At 35.6% G+C, this 21,494-nt stretch overlaps 2 protein-coding genes across 4 annotated transcripts; both read left to right on the top strand.

The window, feature by feature from the left end:
- The first annotated feature begins 3,546 nt into the window (after positions 1–3,546).
- LOC115415500 (uncharacterized) lies at positions 3,547–8,565 on the top strand. The gene is made up of 6 exons (XM_030129091.1): positions 3,547–3,646; positions 4,312–4,620; positions 4,753–5,010; positions 6,077–6,166; positions 7,960–8,046; positions 8,144–8,565. Exons 1-6 carry the CDS (start codon positions 3,595–3,597, stop codon positions 8,269–8,271), a joined length of 924 nt encoding a protein of 307 aa, XP_029984951.1. The 5' UTR covers positions 3,547–3,594; the 3' UTR covers positions 8,272–8,565.
- An 864-nt stretch (positions 8,566–9,429) lies between these two features.
- Positions 9,430–18,950, top strand: LOC115415497 (uncharacterized). Of its 3 annotated transcripts, XM_030129085.1 has the most exons (9): positions 9,430–9,549; positions 11,171–11,262; positions 11,419–11,748; positions 11,886–12,152; positions 12,261–12,380; positions 13,250–13,348; positions 13,445–13,476; positions 16,292–16,357; positions 18,436–18,950. In XM_030129085.1, exons 2-9 carry the CDS (start codon positions 11,211–11,213, stop codon positions 18,571–18,573), a joined length of 1,104 nt encoding a protein of 367 aa, XP_029984945.1. In that variant the 5' UTR covers positions 9,430–9,549; positions 11,171–11,210; the 3' UTR covers positions 18,574–18,950. The 3 variants fall into 3 exon arrangements, with proteins under 3 accessions (XP_029984945.1, XP_029984947.1, XP_029984948.1); XM_030129087.1 differs by lacking the exon at positions 12,261–12,380; XM_030129088.1 differs by lacking the exons at positions 11,886–12,152; positions 12,261–12,380.
- The last annotated feature ends 2,544 nt before the right edge of the window (positions 18,951–21,494 follow it).

Below are 21,494 nucleotides of genomic sequence, written 5' to 3'. Positions count from 1 at the left end.
GTAAAAATAGGTGAACGTAGTTTAATGTCTGAAAAGAGCATCAATAATCACCAAATTATGCATGGACATCTGTAATGCTGGGATAAGCTATAGTGCCTCTGCGACCGTCTGGAAGATAAAGCGATTCAGAAAATAAATAAATGAATGAACAGTACTCTAAGATTAAACTATGTTCAGTTTGTTTGCAGAGGTGAAAGTGGACATGACTACAGATGTCCACACAAACTTTGGTGCTGATTGATCACTGTTCTGGGACATTCAACTACATTAAGTTGTGTTTTTTTTATTAAGGCTTTAGAATGTCCCTCTTCTTCCTCTGCTGTCGGACTGAAACACCGTAAGATTTTCCTACTATCGACTTGGGAGCACCGTGAGTTTCACGTAGGGCTGACGTGAATTGACCTTAGGACAAAATCATTCATGAAGTGTCCGTAGGTCTGACGTAGGAAGGTCTAAGGCACCCTCAGGAAGACTGTGACAACTGCATACGGTGTTCGTACGACTCAAAATCACATCATTTTCTCGCGGCGGCCTCAAGATGCTCTTGCGTTTTGAACTGCAGCCGTATGGACTCCAAAAGATGGATATAAGAAACTACTGCTTCCTCCACGAATGTCTACGAACTCCAGAACTCGTATGAACCAGGAGATTCGTACGCACCCATTGTTCATACGAAGTTTTGTGACTGAGGCTTAAAGAAGCATCAATAATAACCTCATTAACTTGCAATATTATTTAGGAAAATAACATTTTACTCACCAAAAATTCTGATAATTTGCACACAAACTCCATCCTCCTTTCTTTCCCCAAAAACAGTTCAACTGCTCTGTTGTACAGATTATCCATGCAGGTACCAGGGGGTACCGGTCGTAGGTAGTCGAGTGAAAGTGACAGACAAATCCCCTTCCTGGCTGTGACAGGCTTGCTAGCTTCGGAATTGTCCGACCTTTCTTAACGATGTCCAGCTTTTCTGGAAAAGTCCATCTTGAAAATGGCTTTGACAATAAATCTACATCCAAATCCATTTCTTCTCCTCCTTCAGCCATTGTGTTTTAACAAAACAGCTATTAAACCAACACAACTATATTTGTGTTGGTGCAGCTCGCTACAGATGCAGTTTGCTAGCTTTGGCTAGTGCGCTCTCTGACTATCCAATCAAAGGGTGTGAATACGCTGACGTTACCGTACGCCTGCTAGAGGGCCCTGGTATCGAAAAACTCAAAATCTGATTGGTTGAAGCGACAGTTTGCGACACTCACATTTTGCTAGAGGGCCTGCAGAACTGCTTGTGAAGGCCTCCAGGCAGATTACTTTGACTTTGACCCTGTCTGGCAGCAAATGATGGCTGAAATGTGATTGGTTAAATGCTTTAATATGAAAATCCATGTCTGGAAGCAGCACAACCAGGGAAAAGCTTTGAAAGAAAGCAGATAGACCATTTGGAATTTTTAAATAAGTATTCATGGACAAAATATAATTAACATCAGTCTGTGAATCAGATATTTTTTAGGCCAGCAGAGACGGCCTGGCAGGCCCTGATGGCCCACCACTGCTGTCTGAGTACATTTCAGAGCATCTTCAGTACTTCTGCCTTCATCAGAGTTTTTTTTAACCCCATCTGTACCACAAAAAGGAGTGTACTGTCACCTTTATTGTTATGTCATGCTTTTTGTTATGCTTAAGCACCCTCCCTTCGAGCCTCAAACCTCCCAGTTCTGTTGTTGTAACCACATTCTCACTGAAACGCTTCCTCTGTTCTCTGAAAATAGACACAAAGAGGAACCAGCAATGAACATTACATGACTATTTTACACTTTAATGTTTCATTTTAATCTCAGTCTATTAAAATATAGATGTAGAACCTATCTTTATTAACTTAACTAGTAACCTTGGTCAATATTTTGAATTTACAGAATCAAGTTTTTGATTTCCTAAAATCAAGATTACTGCTGTCCATGAAGAAAAACATTTATCTGTTTATTGTAATATACTCATTATGAATATACAGTATTCCTCCATTCAGTGCCTATGAGTGTTGCTTCATTTAAAATTATTCTTATTTTTCAGCAAATAATATAGATTTACACCCCTGAACATGCTTATTTTTGTTGCTGTCATTTCTTCATCAGTATGTCCTATATGATATTTAAAAAAATTATTTATGACCTAGAGAAAAAAAATGAAGAGCCAGTTTTTGTTTTTTGGTATATTTACCCAGCTCTATGTCCTCTGCAGTCCAAGAAAAAGAAATGTTTCTGCTTTTTTTTTTTTTTTTTCCATAAATAATTGGGTTTAAAAAAGCATGATTCAACACTTTTTTCAGGTGCATTTACATTTGTTTTTTATGGAATTTCCTTCCATTTTTATTTCTTTTTGTGGTTGATGATCAACCTCACATCACTGGCTCATAGAACCAACAAATGCCTGCAGTGTATTACTTTTTATCACCCAGTCTGTCATTCAAGTCAACATGACCTTCAACTCTTCCTTCGTTCCTGCTGTTGTGTTATACTGCACTCTAATACACTCTAGTATACTCAGTGAATATACTATTGTGTTGGACATTGAACAATAGTCAGGATCAATACAGAAAATAAATGTATGTCCTTTATAAACATAAACTTGTAGAATCGCTCCAACAAGGAATTGAGGATGTGTTGCAATTTACACATCCAGAAAATATTAATTAAAAAGGTAGTGAACAAATATAGAAGTGATGTATGATAGCTTGGAATTATGCTGTATGTTGAAGAGCCAAAGACATTCTATTCTATTCTATTCTATTCTATTCTATTCTATTCTATTCTATTCTATTCTATTCTATTCACAATTTTATTTTTTCTTGTATTTATTTTTTCAATAGATGACTAGCTAATTATTCATGACACCGTGGAGAGAAAGATGTTTTTTTTAAGTTTCTTTAACTGAAAAAAATCTTGTTTTAATAACTACAAAGGGTAAGAGTAAAAACATATAGTTTCAGCCAAAGTTTAATTTCAATTTAGTGTCTTATTGTTGATTACTGTTTGTATTGATTCTGGAAAAAAAAAATCACTAAAAAGATGAAAGCTGTTGTTTCTGTACTTTATACCTCATGTTTTGTGTCAGGGACTAAGTGATGCTCAGATCCCACTATTCATGAAAGTGGAGCATTCTCATCCAAACATTCAGTTTTGGATTTAAATATCTCTGAACGTAACTTCAGTCTGATGATGTTTAAGACTTTTACATAAATGTAATTATATGTGTGTTTAAAGAAAAATATTACCTTTCCAATTTACCCTGACGGTTTATTTATGTATTTATTTATTTGAGGGACATTTTGGCTTCTTGCAATAAAACCATATGAATTATCATCTATAGTTTCTCATTTGAGACCCTACAGAACTATTCCGTGACTCTGCAATTGGATAAATTTTTTTTGGGTTTAGTGTTAACATAATTTAATATATCTACTCACTAAATAATAAAAAAAGAAGCTTATATCCACCCACTGTTTTTCTTAAAGCTGAAAAACGTCTGTGGTCACAACAAGGAGGAGGTATTTTGATAATAACAGGAAGACAGACAGAACAACACAGAAAGAGGAACACGATGGGTGAATTTACATGGATTACACTTTCTTTAGTATTTCTCCAGCTAACAGGTAAAAAAAAAAAAATACAAAACATATTTAGATTTAATCCATTTATTGACATTTCAGAAACTTGTGTTTAATTGGTTGAGTTCACTTGTAAACCCTTCATGTACAAATATGTTCACTTAACTCATGTTCTTAAAGTTTTCCAGAACTTTTTTATGTTGTCGTCTGTTATTCACAATTATCCTACATGATACTTAAGTTAATTTTATCGTTTGTATTGCTGGACTTCTGTCAGTCAGTATTCTCTAACCACATCTTTGGAATCATCTATGTCCTGAACTTCAGTCAACATCTTCTTTATCATTATTTAAAAAGCATCTGAAAAAGACTCTAATATATGAAAAAATGTAAGGCTTTTTATCATTTCATTTTTATTTATTATTTTTTACTTTTAATTATTATTTCAAATATGTTGTATCTTTGTTCTTCATTTCTTTTTTGTGTATTGTTTATTTCGGGGGGGGGGGGGGGGGGGGGGTATTTATATAAGCCTTTTTGGCTTCTATTCTCTCCTGTACAATGGTGTTACTTGCATGATCATTTTTTTTTCTTCATGTTGTTATGTAGTGAAAGTGAATAAATACAAATAAATATTTTTAGCAAGTAAGCTTTATGTTAATAACCATAGTAAAATCAACATTATATTTTACTTTTCATTTCTCTACAAGTCACTGGAGAAACTGTTGCTGTCCAGAATGGAGGTGATGTCAGTCTGCCTTGTGGAAATGTGATGGATGGTCAGCATAAATGTGATGGTACAAGCTGGAACTTTCTTGGTAAAACACCAACAGTAGAGCTTGTTGGTCATGGACAGATTAATCCTGAATTCCAATCAGACAGACTGGATGTTACAGCAGACTGCTCCCTTCTTATAAAGAATGTTGCAGTGGAGGATACCGGCCTGTACACCTGCCAACAGTTCAGAAATCATCAGAAACAGAGGGGAGATTTTATGATTTACCTGTCTGTCGTTACCTGTGAGTATTTGCATTAGAACATTTTCATCTCAAATTGTCTTTGTAAAGTAAACACAGAAACATTCTAGCAATTGGAATTACAGCAATTACTTTTTTTTTTGTCTTTTTTCACTATATCTCCCTTTTCACCAGTGACAGAACATCAGGACACGGATAAAGTGACATTCACCTGTTCTGTGTGGAGATATAAACAGTGTGAGCATGATGTAAGCTGGCTGGTCGATGGTGGAAATATGGACATTCACAGAAGGGATTTGAAAAGGCTGGATGGCATCTGCACGACCGACGCTAAATTTCATCTTGATTATAAACCGGAGAATTCTGATTCATTGCAGTGTAAAGTGACAGACGCATACAGTAATGTGTACCTGTTCACCTTTAAGTCTACAGGTGAGAAAACTGGTGGAAATACTACGATCTGCTTAACATCACTTATGTAAAAAAATAGGAATACTAATTAATTTCACTTGATTGTTTTTTTTATTAGGAGAACAATTAGCAATATAGCAGCTATCCTGCTATTTACATGAAAATATGTTCACAAACTCATGTTTAGTGTTATATACAGTGGAAGTCATTCATAACCCATAAAGACCTAAACAGCCACCGGCGACCAAAAGCATCTACTGATCTTAAATGTTTAATACTTGTTGATTCACTAATTCTATCAATACATTTAAATAATTGGTGTAAAATACAGTTTGTCATCTTTTCATGGTCATCACATATGACCCATTTTGACGTTCAGAGGCTCCGTAATGAACGTGGAAACACTGTCATCTTTTATAACATTGATTCACCAGTAAAACCCATGGAGTTGGATCAATGACAGTGGATAGAGACACTGGGTTTATGTTCAGTTAATGATAGATTTTACTTTAAAACTCATTTTTTCTTCAGTTTTCTCTTTTTCATATAATAACGCTCAACTTTAATCTGAGCTTTTATGAACATCGACATGATCAGTGAATTAAATATAGGAAAATAACTAATGTTGACTGAAAAAATGCAAAATTCAGATGATAATATTATACTAAATGTTGATAAATCACTTAAGAAAGGTTAAATACAAAGAAAAATTCATTTGGGAACTGCCACAAAAGTAGCTCTGGGTCTTTATGGGTTAAATCAGTGGTGTTACATGTAAATGGATCCATTACTAGAACCCTGTGTGGAAATTGGAGTTTATTTCCTGCAGGTAGGGCAAAGCTTTTTAGTTTTTTTCACCTTAGAATTCAGTCAGTGTCTGTTTTTTCTTTCAAATTTTGGGAAAAAAGAGTTGCATAGAGTTACAGGATCATGTTTTGGAACAAATTTTATCTTCCTAACATCTCTATGCCTTTCCATCAAATCTCTGCAATAGTAAGTCTGTATGATACAGTCGGCACGCAAGGTGTCAATTGTGCAATTGTCTATGGAGATGATATCATCTGCCTTTTTTATTTCATTCATGCAGGTGGGGATGCCCCAAAACCAGCTGTGGAAAGTACAGAAGAACAGATGACCACACCAGCATCTGAAACTAGAAAAAATGTAACAAATCAAGGTATTTTTTACATCTCTGTTTCTCAGATCTCTCACTCCTGAAGGAAACAGTACATCATTCTTCATGTGCTTTAACTAGTTGAGTCTGTTGTGGGCACTGTTGCATTGTTTCATTTCATATTTTTAAAAGGGTTCTGTATTGTAGTGTTATTCCAAACTCTCAACAGCAAAGGGAAAACACTAAGGACAAACAAAACCACCAATGAAACAACACTATGTATCCATAGACTGTATCGCTGATTGAATAATATCTAAAACTCATTGTTTGCACACATCTGTATTATAGTATCTTAAAGTTTTCTTCTTAAAATTAAACCTAGTTGGTTGAAATAACACTGTGTTTTATAATCCTCATGTGCTACATCAGCTGATAGTTTACATTATACTTCTGTTAGCTTAGCTCAGTTTAAATAGCCAAAGTAAAACAACAAATCACCTCTGTTTTCTGTATGGTTTGTGTTGTCAATAGCTGCACTAAATATCTGTTTGGAATCGTCCAAACAAGGTCAGAACTGTCATAGTTTAGCCTGAACCACGGATCAACAAATTAAAAACTTAACAAAGATAACAGCATCTCATAATAACTTTATACCTTCATAAACCTCATAATCAAACTCACCCATTTCGATGATTTTAGCATCAAACTCCATCAACTCCATTTTCATTTAGAGCTGTAGCCAGTGGTGAAAACAACAACAACTTCTAACTTTTATCACTTTGTCGCTTTCTTTGACTCTAAAAGTTGTTTTTTAGTTTCATTTTGTTTCATCACTTTTTGACATTTAGGTCAAAGCGCGGTGTTGAGGTGGCCATACACTGTGTGATTATGTCGATTGTTGCACACAGCTCCATCTCAAACTGTGCGAATCAATCGTTAAGTCAGGCTCACAATTCATGTTCACACTGTACGGGCCGATGCTCATATGTGACCTGACTGCTTTCACTGTAGGACCATACACCAGAGGACGCACGACACGTTCCAGTGTTGTATCCGGAAACACAACGTTAAAATACCAAGGAATCCGTAAGTGCATAGATGATTGTGTATTGGCGTGAGTCATGAAATGGTAGTGCTAAACAAAAACCAATGAGCTGCTTTGGCAATATGTGCCATTATCTGCGGGGAATCAAAAAAGAAGACAAGACAACGACGTGTTTGGTGCAGGAATTGGTTGGTCCAACATGGACAGTATGGGCTGACAATCCTACAGCGGGAACGAGAGGTAAGCTGCAAAAGCTAAATTGCACTAGGCCAATAGCCAGCTACTGTAAGCTTAGAATTAGCTTACAGTAGCTAATACAGTAGCAGGATTTCAAACAGCTCTGTTTTCCTTGCAAACACATGATTGGTGGACGTGAGGTGGTCGTGAGGTGTTAATCGCTTCTCCTTACCCCATGTACACTGCACGACACACGATTAGAGGGACATCTGGCCCGATCCCAGAAATAGTCGCACGAGTGAGAAATCGTCTCTAAAATCGCACAGTGTATGGCTGCCTTTAGTTTTCCTCATCATGTGAGATCAGCAGGGTGACTCACTACTCCCTCTAGTGGTCACATAAATCCAATGATCCATCTGTATAAATAGATTCAGTTCATATCTGTACATTCCAATAACTTGGCATCTTTGACATAACTTCAGAGCTCTTCATTGCAAACACTGACGATAGCACTACGATTTTTTTTTTCAATATTTAGATGTAGGAATATAATTTTATGAACTATGAGCTATTCTTCTGGTGATTAAAAATGTCCTTTTATTTTTACTGTGTTCATTGTTTTTCTTTTGTTCAGTTTGGATCCGGTTCTTCATTGGGTTTGTGGGTTTAACAGCGCTCTCAGTAACTGCTGTGGTCCTCCCTAAGTGGATGAAAAGGAAAAGTGAGGATATACACACTTTAAAACAACAAACTGTGACACAGAGAACTTCACTGGTGAAACTCCAGTGAACTGTCTTTTCTTTCTTCTGTCTCTTCAGGGAATAACTCACAGATCAGTCACAGTGATGTCACAGTGACTTATCGCGCTGCAGCTTCCTCCTCTTCTGCTTCAGTCTCCATTAACCCTGATGACTTCTATGAAAATGCAGATTATGGAAATCACTAACAGACCACAGTATCATATGTAACAGCCTGTCGACCACATCATAAGTTGTTTTATGTCTAAACCAAACTGTACCCATTGTCTAGTGCAGTGATTCCAACCTTTTTTGGCTCCTGACCCCATTTTAACATCACAAATTTCTGGTGAGTTGGGAGCGAGAGTGTATAGATTTATTTTATTTTCTCTTGTACGTAATTTACCAAGATGAATCACAGCAAAGTTATGATATATTTCACTTGTGTGCAAAACAAATACAGAGGTTAAACTTATATGTATATACATACACACACACACACACACACACACATATATATATATATATATATATATATATATATGTATATATATATATATATATATATATATATATATATATATATATATATATATATATATATACTTTTTTTTTTTTTTTTTACAACTTCTGGTTTTATATTTTATGGGATAAATTGTACTATGTTGAATCTTCTCTTTTCTATTTGTTAGGTTGCACATCCATATTGTTGAGTCGTACTGTACAGACTGTATTTTCATTTCAGAGATGCATCTTAACTTCTTTAATAAATAATTCAACTGCCCAAAAGAGGGCAGCAATTTTCAATGGTGTGTCAACTCATGTTTCTCTGTCTGAGGGAGAATGAGAGTGAAGAACATGTTTCCTTTCATAATAACATCAGGAAAAAAATGTGTATGAAATTTTTGCACAACATATATCCCATCAACCTATACTGATCAGAATATTCATATTAAAAATATGTGCACATTCTGTAAACAAGTCTCAAAAACATGTATTTATTTATTCTATTATTGCCCTTATTCTCTTTCTTTTTTGGATCCATCTTACAAGTTACATCTCTTCTAAATAAACCAGCATCATTGAAATTACAGATAAGACTGTAGTTGCACATTTTGACTGGTATTTTCAGACTCTTTCCACTGTCAATGTAATAAACTAGTGTGTATTTATTTTGAGCTCTCCCTTTAAGTTGCCGGACAGTTTACAGTGAAACTCATCAGCATTTTTGTCCACTTATGTTTGTCAAGTTCATAACTTCACCATCAGAGGTTCCACATTCTCATGAAAACATTTCCTGTTTTGTTCTCAGAAAAAAACCCTTAAAAACACAGAAGAACCAGCAGACCTCAGACCAGAGAAACATCACCTTATATAAAGTGTAATACCATGAGAACAAGACCAGTCTGAGATCTTGGGTTTATTTTTCTGTTATGTCGATTCACTTCTTCAGCAGTGAGCCAGTCAGAATATTTATCTCATATAATGTAAGTCTGACTTTTGCATTTACATTTATGCATTTGGCAGATGCTTTTTTCCAAAGTGACTTACAGGGGCACATTAACAATTAAGCTCTCTCTCTCTACTTTTTTGTAAAGCACTTTAAACTAACCTCAGTGGCCCAAAATGCTGCACAAAAGAATAAATGAAAAACAAAATAAAAGAATAAAATAAAAGAATAGATAAAAAGACATTAAAACAGCTGTACAAAAAGATATGATATGATGATTCACAGAGGAACACCACTGAGGGACAAAAACAGCTGTTGATCTGCTATTACTGTCTGCAGATTTAATCATAAACCAATCTGTGAATGGAGAGAAAAAGTTAAAACCTACAAATATCTGCATAGATCTGTAGATGTGTTTTTGTGGGCAGACGGTGGTATATGCAGTAGTGGCTGGTCTATAGAAGAAAGCCGATTTAAACACATTAATCTTAACAAAATGTGTCTGAAATGAAAAATATGTTCAAGTTATTGTAATATAATACTGGTCTGTATTCTGTGGTTCATGTCAACATTTATTAAAGTTGTTTTAATCTGAATTTAATTCATTTTTACCTCCGCCAAGGAGGTTATGTTTTTGCCAGGGTTTGTTTGTTTGTCTGTTTGTTTGTCTGTCCGTTAGTGTGCAACATAACTCAAAAAGTTATGGACAGATTTGGATGAAATTTTCAGGGTTTGTTGGAAATGGGATAAGGAAGAAATGATTAAATTTTGGTGGTGATCGGGGGTGGGGGGGCCCACGGGGGGGGCCACTGATCAGCCTTGGCGGAGGTCTGCGCTCTCCGAGTGCTTCTAGTTATGTGAATATTTGTGTGTGAACATGTGCCACCAGTAAAATGAGTGTGTATTTGGCTCTGGAAATTATTGCCTTGCAGGTTATATGAGGCTGTGCTGTCACTGGAGGATTAAAGACTCACCTTTGGTCACCCATAGCCATAGGAATTTCTTGTCATTATTTTGTATTAATGTAAATGAGTTTCTCTGGGTCGGTAAGTGGCCCTGAGTGAGATCTAGACACTTTGAAGACTCCAGAACCAACATGAAACAGGTGATTTACCTTCTCCACATGTCACAGCTACTGAAGTTTGGTCTTGTTCAGCTCCGTACACCTCTGTTTAGTCTCCTCCACCTCAAAGTTTGACACAAGGACTTGAATTTAATAGAGTGTGAGGACAAACACTACTTGGGTATTTGTCTACGTAGGTGATATTGGACCCAGTTCCTTCAGTCGACTGGTGGTGCAGTGGATAGGCTGTGGGTTTGTTCATGAAATGTATGTGTTTAAATTAAAAAAAAGACAAATTTTTCCTGGAATTGGAAGAAAAACCCACTAAATTGCAGGTGGACTTTAATCAAACTGCTGTGTTCATCTCCACCAGTCTCCACCACATATAAGATACAGACCTGATGACTGACTCTTAGAAGTAAATCAGTTATGGTTTAATATTTTGATCTTTTCAATTCAAAGGGATAAAAGCTCATGTTCTCGTGTCAAAGCACAGGTTTGAGCTCAAAGCACAAAGTCTGAGGTGGCAATAATGAGTAGGCACATAGAAGAGGAAGGACAAATGTGTTTTCCTGTTTGATGCATCATTTCACAGATACTTCAGATTCACAGTGAAGACCAGTCAGAGAACCACGATGGGTGAATTCACATGGATCACACTGTCTTTACTTTTTCTACAGATATCAGGTAAAGATACATTTATTGAGATCTCTGAAAGTAAAACCAAGTTTGTGTTTGTTTAATGTGATGAATCCACCTGTAAACCACAGAGGAAACTTTTGTCTATTTATTAATATTAGAGAAAAAAGCATCGTAACAACTACATTTATTTTCCATTTTCAGCGGAAGTCACTGAAGAAAATGTGTTTGTCAGAAATGGAAGTGATGCCACTCTGCCTTGTGGAAATGTGATGGATGGTCAGCATGAATGTAATGGTACAACCTGGAACTTTGTCAGAAAAGAAACAGCAGAGGAGCTTGTTGGTCATGGAAAGATTAAACCTGAATTCCAATCAGACAGACTGGCTGTTACAGCAGACTGCTCCCTTCTTATAAAGAATGTCACCAAGGAGGATGCCAACCAGTACACCTGCCAACAGTACAGATACAATCCAATAAAAGGTGTTCACAGATATGGGGGAGACGCTAAGGTTTATCTGTCTGTCGTTACCTGTGAGTATTTACATCAGAATATTTTCATCTCAAACTATCTTATTAAAATAAGCACAGGAACATAGTAACAATGGAATTTACAGTGATTCATTTACTCACTTTATGTATTTGTTTCACAATATCTCCATGTTCACCAGTGACAGAACATCAGGACACAGATAAAAGGATGTTCAACTGTTCTGTGTGGACATACAAACAGTGTAAACATAAAGTGAGGTGGCAGTTTGAGAAAAACAATGAGAAGAAGTACAAACAAGATTCGAGCACAGTGGATGGCATATGTTCAAACACCACTACATGTCTTGGTTGTAAATCCAAGAATTCTGATTCATTAACATGTGAAGTGACAGATACAAATCAGAAAGTGTATCCGTTCCCCTTTAAGTCTTCAGATCAGAAAACAGGTAAGAACATGATGATCTGTTTAACGTTATGGGAGGAAAAAAAAAAAAAAAAAGAAATGTTGATTTTAATTTACCGCACATGATTGGGTTGTTATTTCATTTATGCAGGTGAGGAAAAAAAGGTGAATGTGGAGACAACAAGAGTCACACCAACAACAAGAACGACGACTAAAGTAACAGCAGTGGAAAACACTGATGAAAACAAAATAACCACAGAGTCTCCAACTAGTAACTACACAACAAAACCAGATTCTCCTAACATCTCTATTTCTACTATTTTCTTATTTCATTAATCCAAGAATCTGTCATTGTTTAACTAGTATTTAGTTTTATGTTACATTTAGATTGCACAGTATGAATGTTACAGCAACATATGTTTGCAGATGTTCATAATACTACATCTGTTCAGTCCGTTTGTTCACACATAAGCAGATCTTGCTCAGTTTTTCTGATCTGCTGCTCAGAGGTTATAATAGAGAACTTACAGGAGAAAAGACTCTATCGTGGTAGCTACAGTAGAACAGGTATTTAAAAATAGCTCATGTGAATGCTCTTTATGTGAATCACTCAACAGTCTCCCCTGCGTGGCTGTTATCAGTGACTCCACTACAGAGCTCTGCTGATGCTGTTAACCACATTCTCACTACAACATTTCCTCTTTAGTAAAACTCAGAAAAGATGCAAAGACAAATAAGATGATTTTTTTTCCTCCAACATTTGTTGCTATATTTAGTGGCTGAACATCTTGTTTTATCTTTATCCATAGATAGCTAGCAAACGTTTGTAATGATGTGGCACTATATGAATACAATTTGATTGATTGATAGATAGGTATATTATTAATCTTTGACAGGAAATTGTTCTTTTACAACAGCCATGATGAGAGTGTCACACTAAAACAGAAATATAAATAAGATAAAAATGTAATTATGCCACGTAAAACTTAATATATAATGGTGCAAAATTAGTGCAGTTGGCACAGTGGAAGCAACATCTGCTTGAGGAACAAACTTACACCAACAAATATCGTTGCTTAATTTTTTCATGTATTTACCGAAAGTTAACTAAACTGTACTAGAGTAAAATGTTTGTAATAGTTTCAGGTTTTCCAGACTGGGCAAAGTTCTTCATTGCTTCAGGTTTAGCAGCACTTCTAGTAACTACTGTGGTGCTTCTCATTTGGAACAGAAAAAAAGGTCAGAATATTTATAGATGCAATATTTTATTAGTAGATTTGAAAATAAATTAACATTTTCATTGTATAAACTAAAAAAAATTCCTTTTCTTTTCAGGGGAGAAAACACAGATGGGAGAAGGCACTGTTGTGAGTAAAAATCTGCATAATTTTATAGCAAAAGGAGATTGAACACAGGAAAAAGCAAAGAAATATTAATTCATAAAGCAGCTGAGAGACAATATTTATGCGATATTTATTATGTTACTGTGTTACACGCCATCACATAGTGGATAAAAATAATACAGAAACTCAGTAAAAAAAAATAAAACGGTGGAGTACATCATTATTTTTGACAAAGACGATGGCCTTTAGAATTTGTACCTGCGTTTGTGATTTGTTTCTTACATGTTTATATGGATACATTCTGCAGGTTTAAGTCTCCGTTCATCTACCTAAAGTCTGGTGTGTGTTCATAATTTTTGAGATGCAATTTTAGACGGATCCGGGATAAGACAATCATGGTGGAAATAGTGGAAAAGTACTATATTAATTTATCAAAACCAAAGTTACAAAGTGCTTCATATAGCAGGCAAAACATGGAGACATAAAGCACAACAATACAATAGAATAAAAGCTAGAATTAGGTGAAATCAGGGGAAGACAAATGTGATAAGTGTGTTTTCCTTATACTGAAAAGAACCCACTAATCCAGCTGTCATATTTTCAGATGTGACATAATTATACACATTCTTTCCTCAAATAGAAGTGCTGATATTTGTCTGAGTGAATATAAAACTTATATTCAAATAAAAGTAAAAAGTACATCCTCTAAAAGGTATTCAAAGTAAAAAAAACTGTCATTTTTCTGTGGAAAGTGTGTAAAGTTAGTCAGACCTATTTATGTACTGGAAAGACTAATGTAACTTGAAATAAAATCATGAAGACTTGTGAATATGAGCTTCGTTTCAATTAGTTTTCAGTGTCAGCAACAGAGCTAAAAACCAAATTTTATCTGTGCTCTAGTCTAGTCTTTGTTGAATTTCCATTTATATTGGAGACATTAAGGATCATCTTTTCCATGTGATTGTTTTGATTGAAATCAGCGCTAATGCAAAATGAAAATAAGTGATAAAGTAACAAATGAATTAAAACTCCTGATCCTGCTCTGAAAATGGAAGAAAAGGTAAAACTATCAGAAAATAAATGCTCAAGTGAAGCACAGATACCTTGAAGCTCTAGATAAAAACAGAAAGAAAGTATGTGACCTTTGTATTTCCCACCTCTGCATATTTCATCATATAGTGACTAATAAAGTTAAAAAGCTTAAACCAGTGTTTAAGTCTGTACAAAGTTCATAACCAAGAGTTTGTGGAGTACGAGTAAAAAGTTTTAGCAGCGACACAAACCAATTATTTGCTTGAATGTCATTTATTCATCAGTTAAAATCTTAAAAAATGCTTTTAATCAATCTTCTGTGGACATCAGAAACAAATGGAAAAAAAAGTTAGGAGAAAAAAACTTATGTCACCGCAAAATTTTTGTCTATTACAGAGTAAATATGAAACTGTCCCACAGGTTTCTGTATTCGATATAAAATACTTTATATTTCTGATTTGTTAGAAGGGTATTAGTTCAAGACCTTTGTGTTCATTAGTAACATTCAAGTGTGGGAGGACACTGCATGACAAGGCACTAGTTTAGACAATGATATCATATAGAGAAGTGTTTCAGTTGGATTGACTAAATATAACGACACTGTTACCCATAAAGTTGGAATAAAATATGTTTACCTCTTCTGATGAAATGATTGTGATGATGTGATTTATGCTTCTATGGGTAACATTGTATTAACACTAACAGTGAGCAAAATTATAATATATCTGGCATCATTCGGCTGTACTGATAGTAAATCTACCTGAGGGTAACTTACATTTTGTAACACTGGTCATGTTTTGTGTAAGGCTCAGAAGTTAAGATAATTTATGTTGAGGAAATATAAGGTTTAACAGTGAAGTAAATTCATATTACAGGGAATAAGTTAATTCATGTGTTTAAGTTAATTGGTTAAAAATATATATTGAGACTGTTTACCCAATTAACAATTTACATTTACAGAATTATTATTTTCACATTTATACATTTAAATATTCTCATTTGTAGTATACAAGCTGCTCCAGTTGCAGGAAAAAATTATTAGACCATCAAAAGTCAACAAAAACAATGGATTCCACAATCGAGTACTAACTCCTGTGTGTGTCATGTGATTAAAACAAACAGAAAAGAAAACATGGAATGCCTAAAAGCACTGTTTTTGTCAGTACAATGCCATAGATATTGATGTAAGAACTGAAGTGAATTTGGTTATTATCAAGAAAACATGTAAAATGGATAGATATCAGCGCTTAAATTAAACTACTATGAGCTATTTTTGTTGTTATCATTATATTTGTCCAAACAAATGTACCTTTAGTTGTACCAGGCATTAAAATGAACATGAAATTGAAGAAAACAAGGGTGGTCTAATAATTTTTTCCACGACTGTAAGATAATCTGTTGAATCTGCCGTTCTAAATCACTTACATTTATCAATCAAAGTACTGCTAGCTCCTGATTGGTTAGTTCAGTCATGTGAGGGTATGTGTCAGGAAGTGTTGCTGTAGCAGCTGTGTGGAGAGTGAAGCACTGTTCAAGACTGCTGCTGTCTCATTTTATAAGGAGTGAACCATCAACCACCAACCAACCCTCATGTTACATTTTGTATTTCTACAATCTACTATAGTTTGAATATTAATTTGATAAAAACCTGTTTTTTTTATGTTTCTCAAAGCTTAAATTACAGTAAAACCAGATACCAAGATCTCTACCAACAAACTTCCAGTAGAAGACAGTGTTTCAGTGTCTGTGTCATTGTTGGTATCAGTTATTGACTCTGTGTTGTCTTGTTTCTGTCTTGTCCTTTGAGGCTGACCCTGAAGATGCTGTTCCCTACGCCTCAGTTCACTTCACCAAGAAGGCCAGAAAAGCTGGGGTGAGCTGCTGGATCACTTATGAATTCTGATATGTATATATAATACACTGGCCTCCTCTTCAGGTTCTGCTATGTTCCTTAACCCATAAAGACCCAAACCTCCACTGGCGACCAAAACCATCAACTGAACTAGAATGTTCCGTATCTGCTGATCCATTAATCCTATCAATACATGTAAATAATTGGTGTAAAATGCAGTTTGTCGTCTTTTCATGGTCATCAGATATGACCCATTTGGACGTTCAGAGGCTCCATAGTGAATGTGGAAAAACGTCCTCTTCTACAACATTGATTCACCAGCAAAACCCATGGAGTTGGATCAATGACAGTGGATGAGGATGCTTGTTTTTACATTCACTTATTGACATATTTGCTGAAAAAGTCACTGTTTCTTCAGTTTTCTGTTTTACGGTGGCCAACAAGGGCCAAACACACTGTAACGGCCCAATGCGTCTCATTTAGAGAAAACAGCTGCAAGTACAGAAACGATGCAAACTCACAAACTCAAACACAAGTCTAAACGAGGTACAAAAAGAGAAACATTGTGCAAATGAAAAAATGCGCCTTAAGACACAAAAACACATGCATAATCCTCAAATGCTCTGCAAATAGAGAAACAATGCAAAGCACAAAATGATTCAAACCAAGAAAACATCTGTAAATGAAAAACGCTGCATAACCAGTCACTTCAAAGGAAGTGCTCCAAACCTGTAGGGGGCGCTGTCAGCAGAACAGCTGACTGACAGTGTTTCAAACTACAGTGGGAACAAATTGAAGTTACAGCGTAGCACGGTCATGTGACTTTTATTTGATTCTAGTCTGTTGTCTATAAACGCTGGCTGGCTGCAGGTTTGAGCACTTCTGTTGTAGTGACTGACTATGCAGCGTTTTTCATTTGCATATGTTTTCATGATTTGCGTCGTTTCTCTATTTGCAGAGCATTTGATGTTTATCTATTTGTTTTTGTTTCTTGCAGCACATTTTTTATTTGCATCACATTCCTCTTTTTGTACCTCGTTTAGACTTGTGTTCAAGTTGTCAGTTTGCATCGTTTCTGTACTTGCAGCTATTTTCTCTTAACTGAGACACACTGGGCCATTACAATGTGTTTGGCCCTTGTCGGCCACCGTACTGTTTTGATATAATAACCGTTGACTGTACTCTGAGTTTTCATGAGCATCTAAATTAAATATAGTAAATGAAGTATAGGAAAATACATGATTTACGGTGAAAAATGCAGAATACAGAAGATACTAGTATAGTAAATGGTGATAAATCAATAATGAAAGGTTGACCGGAGAGAAAAATTCATTTGGGAAGTGCCACAAAACTGACAAAAGTACAACTGGGTCTTTATGGGTTAAAATCAGGGATCTGTATTAAGAGGCAAGTTTGACCAAGTCAGAATCTCTTTGTTTGTTTGTATCATTTCAACTGTAAAAGGTTTTTCTTAGTGGTTCTTGTGCCTTCTTGTCACTTTCTGATACTTTTGTCAAAGGTTCCGTGGTGTTTGTTTTCCACATTATAGGAGACCAGAAAGTGATTCACTACTCCCTCTAGTGGTCACATAAATGCAGTGGCCTATTCATGTGAAAACAATCCAGTGCTTTGAGTCTTTGTAATAACTTCACAGATCTTCATTCTAAACACTGGAATGATAATTTTATGTAATTTTTTAATATCTGAAAGTAGAAATACTTCATACAGCCCCTCTGAGGTGGTGGAACAGTTGATGTAAATGTAGACATAGTGGAATTTTAAGATGTATTTTTGTAAATCTGAGCCTGAAGGAAACATACAGTTGTTAAGTCTCAAATAATAAAGTTTAGGAAGTTTAGTATGTGATGTTTTCATATGTTTTGATCCACTTTCTTCAACATAACCATCACCAGGTAATTTTATTTACCCTTCATGATACTAAAAATTTTGAGTTGAGGCAGATGTTAGTCTCATAGACCCTTTAATCCTGCTTCATGATCCAGGCCTCAGACCAGCATGTCCACCTCACAGTCTCATCTAATAAGCAAATCTACAGCCTTCTGAATACTTAGTCGCTCTGTTTCCTTCTTGTTTCTCAGGCCCAGCGTAAAAATGATGATGATGATGATGATGATGATGATGCAGTGACATACAGCACCGTTAAAGCCTCCTCCTCTTCTGCTGCAGACTCCTGTGATCCCAGCATCCTCTATGCTACTGTAAACAAACCAAAATAGTGTCCATGTAACCAAATAGTGTAGACCACAGCAGTGTTTCATAGCAGTTCACCTATCAGTTCGCTGTTTTTATGTTATTATAGTCTTTCATGTTCTAAAATTAACGTGTTGAAAAAATGTTAAAAGAAGAAAAATATATTAAGCACCTGTGTCTGCTTATGATGGTTAAACTGTAAAAAAAAAAAAGCTATATAGGCTAATGCTTTTTTGATTGTAGACATATTTGTAATGAAAACAGTGGTTGAAATAAGATGTTTTCTGGAATTAAAATGAACCAAACTTTCTACTGAACTTCAGTGAATGTATAAAGCTTCTATTTTGGGCCAAACTTTCTGATGTTCTCTGCTTGTTTTTGAGAAATACAGATGGAAAGAGTACGCACAAAGTCTGAGGCTGATTTTATAGTCGACTTCCTGTATTATCAGTGTACGACACCATCAGTGTTATTAGCACCTTATTTTACATGATAGTTTCTTCTTCTTCTTCTTCTTCTTCTTCTTCTTCTTCTTCTTCTTCTTCTTCTTCTTCTTCTGATTAGTATTATTTTTTTATTATTATTATTATTATTTATTTTTTTAAATTTAGCATTTTTACGTAATATTTTCCTTGTTACTCTGGTTTTATTTTATTTATGTGACAAAAAAAAATTCTTCAAAATAAAAAAAAATATATATAAAAAAAGACTAAATTATTGTAGTAATCTAAAAATAAATATATTATGTTGAATGAATAAAAAAACCTATGTATGTTTAAGAAAATGGAGATGACAATAAATTAACTTTTTAAAATCAATTTTTTTTATTTAACACTTTAACTCTATTTACATCAGATGCAGGGCCGGACTGAGACTCATTTTCAGCCCTGGAGTTTCATACCTCAGACCGGCCCACTTTGGATCATGACCAATTATTATTAAAATTATGGAATTATAACCTTACATGTTAGGTCTACACACTGTTCTGCAAAGCCTTCTAATTCAGTGTATTTTCTAAAATATTTCCAATTCAGCACAAGTAAAGGTTGCTTCACAATGTGGATTTATTTCAACAGTGAGTGCACATCGACATCTCCAACATTATTATTCCTCACAACACAACAATAACAGAATCTATATTTTTGTTCTTATAAGTGTTAACATTTTTCAAACCTTTAAAATGTTTGAAATGAAATAAAAGAATATATAAAAATATTAAATAAAAAAATAATACAAAAAATAAAGCCTGTTGCACTTTCTAATAACTATCATTTTCAACAAAAGATTTTCATCACAACTTACTTGTGGTTTGTTCCATCTTTGCTATTGAAAACTTTTGGTAAAGTGATATTAGGGGTTTGACGAGGATGATAAGAAAAAAATATATGTATATCCTATGACTGAGGACGAGCAAAGCAGTCAAAGCTAACAACAGACTCCTCTTCATCTGTCTCATGTGCCTAGTGGTTCAGGGTTGTGCTGCTGAGCTGCTCCTCTGTCATCAGCAGACTCTGCTCTCCCTTTCACACTTCCTTTAGTTTCCCTAGACTCGCCTGCACCTGGATCACAATAAAAAATAATATCTACAGACATTTTGACTTACTTAACCAATTCAGATATTTACATTGGCAAAATATGCAGGCTTATTTGATATTACTTTATGCAATTACCTTTCAATTGTGGGCTTTGTGTATTTACTGTCTCAATTTTAAAAATAAAAAATAAAATAGGCCAGTATTATCGTTTGGGTATAGAAAGTGGTTTTACTGGAATTAATGCTTGTTCACACAGTCTGTTCCAACAGCTCACCTTTTCCTTCCATACTGACAGGAACAATCCCCTCATCACTACTGGCTCCTGGCTCTGCTTCTGACACTAAAGCACATTTTAAAAATGCTCATAATTCTCAGCACAAATCTTCTATTTTCAAAGCTTTGGTGTCAGTTTCATTCATGTAGTTCTGAATCCTGGAGCATCTCAGAGCACCTTTCATACTGAACAGGCCTACACCATACTCTTCATTGGAGCCTATTTATTCTAATCCTCTTCCCTCTCTGAGCAGTCCTACCTGCACACTCTGGACTTGTGGGCTCATGGCTGGTGCCTGGTGCTGGATCTGCTTTCTGACTCTGAGGAGCTAGAAGACAAAGCTTCCCAGTTATGTGGCATCACATCATACTATTATTTAAATGACATAACGTTATGTTACGCGCCACAATGCCACACAATTCACTGACTCGATAATTAACTAACTTGAAAGGTGGTTTACCCGGTTCATCATCCTCATTAGTTGTTTCCAACCGGGAGGTCGTTTTTGTGAAAAAGTTGCAGATTTTGGCACATTTGGCTGCGTTTGCTTCCAGAGCTTTCCTCTTTTTAATTCTTGCCTTCTCTGCACCACCCTTGCTCTTTCCATTAAAACAGCAAACACAGCTGACCATCCACAGCCTACAGAGCACAGATGGTATATGCTCCACAGCTACAGTATAGAGCTACTAACTGTATGCAAGGACAGATTACGGCAGGTCACGGTGCGTCTGCTTGCTAGTACAGGGGGTGGGGCCCAGGAACAGCGGCTGCAGTTTACATGATCAACCCAGTGCTATGACTGACACCCCCCCCCCCCCCCCCCGCCCCCCAAAAAATTTTAAAATTCATATATATATATTTAAAGTGAACTCCGGCCCTCGCGGCCTAAATATTATACCGGCCAACTGGGAATTGTCCCGGTCCTCCCAATTACCCAGTCCGGGCCTGATCACATGACACTTCCTATTGTGTTAATCAGCGCAGACAATAAACAGCATTTGCACAGTTAAAACATTTTATCTTGTGACACTGTAACAGAGCAAATACTGCAGAAGTACCAGTACCTATGTATTATTTAATTCTGCATCTTGTCCAATTGTGAATTTCAGACTTTTCTTCATCAGCGATCAGTGACTCA

The sequence above is a fragment of the Sphaeramia orbicularis genome, chromosome 24 (genome assembly GCF_902148855.1).
Source record: "Sphaeramia orbicularis chromosome 24, fSphaOr1.1, whole genome shotgun sequence".
NCBI classification, from domain to species: Eukaryota; Metazoa; Chordata; class Actinopteri; order Kurtiformes; family Apogonidae; genus Sphaeramia; species Sphaeramia orbicularis.
The sequence above is the reverse complement of the archived record's forward strand: the minus strand, read 5'-3'. Positions and strand labels throughout refer to the sequence as shown.